The sequence below is a fragment of the Charadrius vociferus genome, unplaced genomic scaffold (genome assembly GCF_000708025.1).
Source record: "Charadrius vociferus isolate BGI_N301 unplaced genomic scaffold, ASM70802v2 scaffold448, whole genome shotgun sequence".
Lineage (NCBI taxonomy): Eukaryota > Metazoa > Chordata > Aves > Charadriiformes > Charadriidae > Charadrius > Charadrius vociferus.
The window spans coordinates 302,050-305,231 of NW_009649753.1; the positions used below are offsets into that span (position 1 = coordinate 302,050).

Below are 3,182 nucleotides of genomic sequence, written 5' to 3' on the forward strand. Positions count from 1 at the left end.
ATCCACGCTGCTACTGAAAGACTGTGTTTCTCTACACCCCAGGGTAAAACATTATAAAAGGTTAATTCACCAAAGAAATATAATTAGTAAGTATTGTAATATGTTAATAAATATATTAACATATTCACAAAACATTTTTCTCTCTCTCATTGTTCATAAGATAAGGAAGATTCCAAAGGACATTCTTGCAAATCAGACTTTTTATGTGTCTAGAAAGAGCAATAGCCTAGAAAATCGGTACTTTTTTAATTGTAGGTAGAATCAGTCTAACTTGTTATGGTTATGGTGAAACCATGTTTACTCAGAAGGGAAACAGCTGAAGTAGCACTGAAATTGCCCATGTGAGAAGAAGAATCCCTCAAGGAAAGGTCCGTATTACTGATGCTCCAATGCTGAAGGATTTTCACTGCATAGTCCTGTGTTGTGCCTGGCCTGTGGATAAATGCTGACCTTAGATGGCATTTGATTTCTCCATTTGGACAGGCAAAGTAGCTACTTAGACAGGTGCAAACTCATTAAAAAAATCTGTGTCAGACCAAACTTCCTTGGGTTTTTTGAGAAGTTGCCATTATTTACCATTAGGAGAAAAACAAAACAAAACAAAAAAGTGAAGTAACTAATTTCAAGCTCCTGATCTAAAGTCACTCAGAAGTCCCTTAAATTGTATTTATCTGATAATACATAACAATTTGGGAATACTAAACCTGAGCAAAAATTCTTACTGCTCACTTCTTGACAAATCATCAAAAAGATCTGTAGAAAGAAGACTCCTCCTAGAGTGCAAATAGCTGAGGGAAAGTCAGAGCATCCTCTATTTACCTGTGCACCTGCAAAGGAAAACTAAAATGTCTGAAGCCCCACCTTTTAAGAACCTTGTGAAACAGTCTGGGAACTGAGCCAAAACCTACTCTCTCACTATATAAGACTCAGGAGCAGAGAGGTATTTCCTCAGAGGCAGGTTGTTCGGTAGTTTCTACCGGACTTCCAGAAGATGGGCACAGGTGGTGGGACGCGAATACCACTATGGATATCTATACTAGCACTTGCCTTCACACAGGTCAAAGGTAGGAAGATTCACTTGCTTGATGTTTTTACTGTTTTAAAGAATTTATAACTTACTTCAGAATTTGAAACCTTTTTCTTGGGTCTGTGAAGCTAATGAACCTGTTACCTTTATGCAAGATTTTCTTTTCTGTTACAAACACTTCCCTTCCTAAGAAGAGGAAATTAACTGTCTTGAAAATTTGTGTTGCATTTAATCCTCTCATCCTATTTTCTCCAGTTGCAATCTGGAATAGCTCCACTGAATTCAGTGGAACTCACTCGGAACTCACAGTTCTACCAAAATGCCTGGAGATTTGCATTTATCTTTTGTTGACCACTTCAAGGTGGTATAACATTTCTAAATGCACAAATGAAAAGGTGCAAAAGTGGCTTTAGGAAGGAACAAATCAGTGGAGTTTGTTTGCATGTATTATTAAAGGGGTTTTTTTGTTTGTTTTATCAGCTGATGATATAGTATTGAAAAAAGGAGGGATTTTGCCTGAAAAACATTGGAGAACAGATTTTAAAAGTTCATCTATTCTTGCATGTGAGATTGCATAAAAGCTTAGAGCACAGGGTTGGTTTTTAACTGAGTGAAAACAAATGGAGTTGCCTTAAATATTCTAAGGTGGCACTTAATACTCACAGATGAGTGGAAATCTTTTTTACATATACTTCACCTGTTAATTTCCCTTAAAGTCTAAGGTAATAACAATGTTAGTTTTTACTTCGTTTTGATCTCAGACACAGATCCTATTGTATTATTTAACTTTTTCGTACTAATACTAGGTAATTCCACACTAATTTACATTAAAAAGCGGTAGTGTCAAAGAATAGCCCATCAAAAGATTAGCTGTAACTTTTCCACACCATGCAATGGAAACAGGAATCTGCTATGCATATGGCATGAGGCAGAGTATCGGAGCCATACAGTGTGTGGAGAGAGAAGCAAAAAGCTCTCTGAGGCTAAGCAGGGAAGAGGAGTCGAAAAGCATTGAATGGTTCATAGCTTAAACATGGGCACAACGTGATCAGCTGCAGGACCCCCAGGTGGTGCAAAAAGGAAGGGATTTACGGAGCTCCCTGCAGCTCTGATTTATAGCATTAGCCCCTCTAGCGGTGCTACCCACGGACTGCCCTTGTTGTGGGATGAAGCAGAGGGCCACCCTGCCTTTGCGGATTTCTCCGGCCAGCACAGCCTCCCCTGCAACCTGCCTGCTGATGAACTCTCACTAAGCAGTGCATTAAAACCCCTCTGGCCTTTGCAGATTTTGTGCGTATTTCTATTCTGATGTTGCAGTGGAATGGAATGAAATATGGTTTCTTCGCTGGAAACAGAGTTTTGCTTTGGGGCAAAATCAACAGCCACAAATGTATCTATTGGAAAGACCAATTTTTTTCAGTGTGGCTTGTGCGTTTATTTTCCCTCTGCTGCTTATTACAAAAAGCGCTTGAAACTGTAAAATACAGAGTAACTTTGGCTTTCAGGAAGAGGGCAGAGATCAGTCCTCTAACTCTAAAATGAATTATTCCTGCACAAAAGGGAACTATTTTTAAAGCACTCTGGTTAGATAAAGGGTTTTACTGACACTTAAAGTACACAGGGATCATAAAATTAAGAGAAGTCCTCTATGTGAAAAGCTTAAAAGGACATCCAGAGGTACTGTGGCAATAACAGAATAAGGATTTGCTCAAATTATCACAGGCATGTTTTTGATGGCTTCCCTGCAGTAATTTATTAGCAAGGGAAAAAAAAAAAAAAAAAACCAAAAAAACCCCAGCAAGCTGAATGAGTGGTATATGGCCATCATGGTTGCATGTAGCACTAGTCCTGATGCAAATTTGACCTCCTGTACATGAATGTGGCTTTGCTGGTTTTTGATATACTGACTGTTGCATGTTTAAAGAGATATAATTGAGAAATGATGAGTTCCCTCAAGAAAACTGCACATTAACATTTTCCTCCTCCACTGTTCTTGATGCAGTTCAAGCCCAGGATGATGAACAACAAACAAAATCAAATTATGTTTCTCCATCCACCCTGCAGCGGCCAAAACGTAAGTATTTTAATGCTGATCTATTTCTAAGATTTTGTCCCAGATCTTCTCATTCCTGACTAGAACATACTTTCCGTTGTC

At 38.6% G+C, this 3,182-nt stretch overlaps 1 protein-coding gene across 1 annotated transcript in view; it reads left to right on the forward strand.

Annotated features, from left to right (window-relative positions):
- Positions 1-991: 991 nt before the first annotated feature.
- Positions 992-3,182, forward strand: part of LOC104291616 (mucin-5AC-like) — a gene marked incomplete at its 3' end in the record, with an annotated part of 26,184 nt that continues 23,993 nt past the window's right edge. Inside the window, exons 1-2 of the mRNA XM_009890871.1 lie at positions 992-1,064; positions 3,030-3,101. Coding sequence (XP_009889173.1) covers positions 992-1,064; positions 3,030-3,101 — 145 coding nt within the window. The remainder of the gene's footprint in view (positions 1,065-3,029; positions 3,102-3,182) is intronic.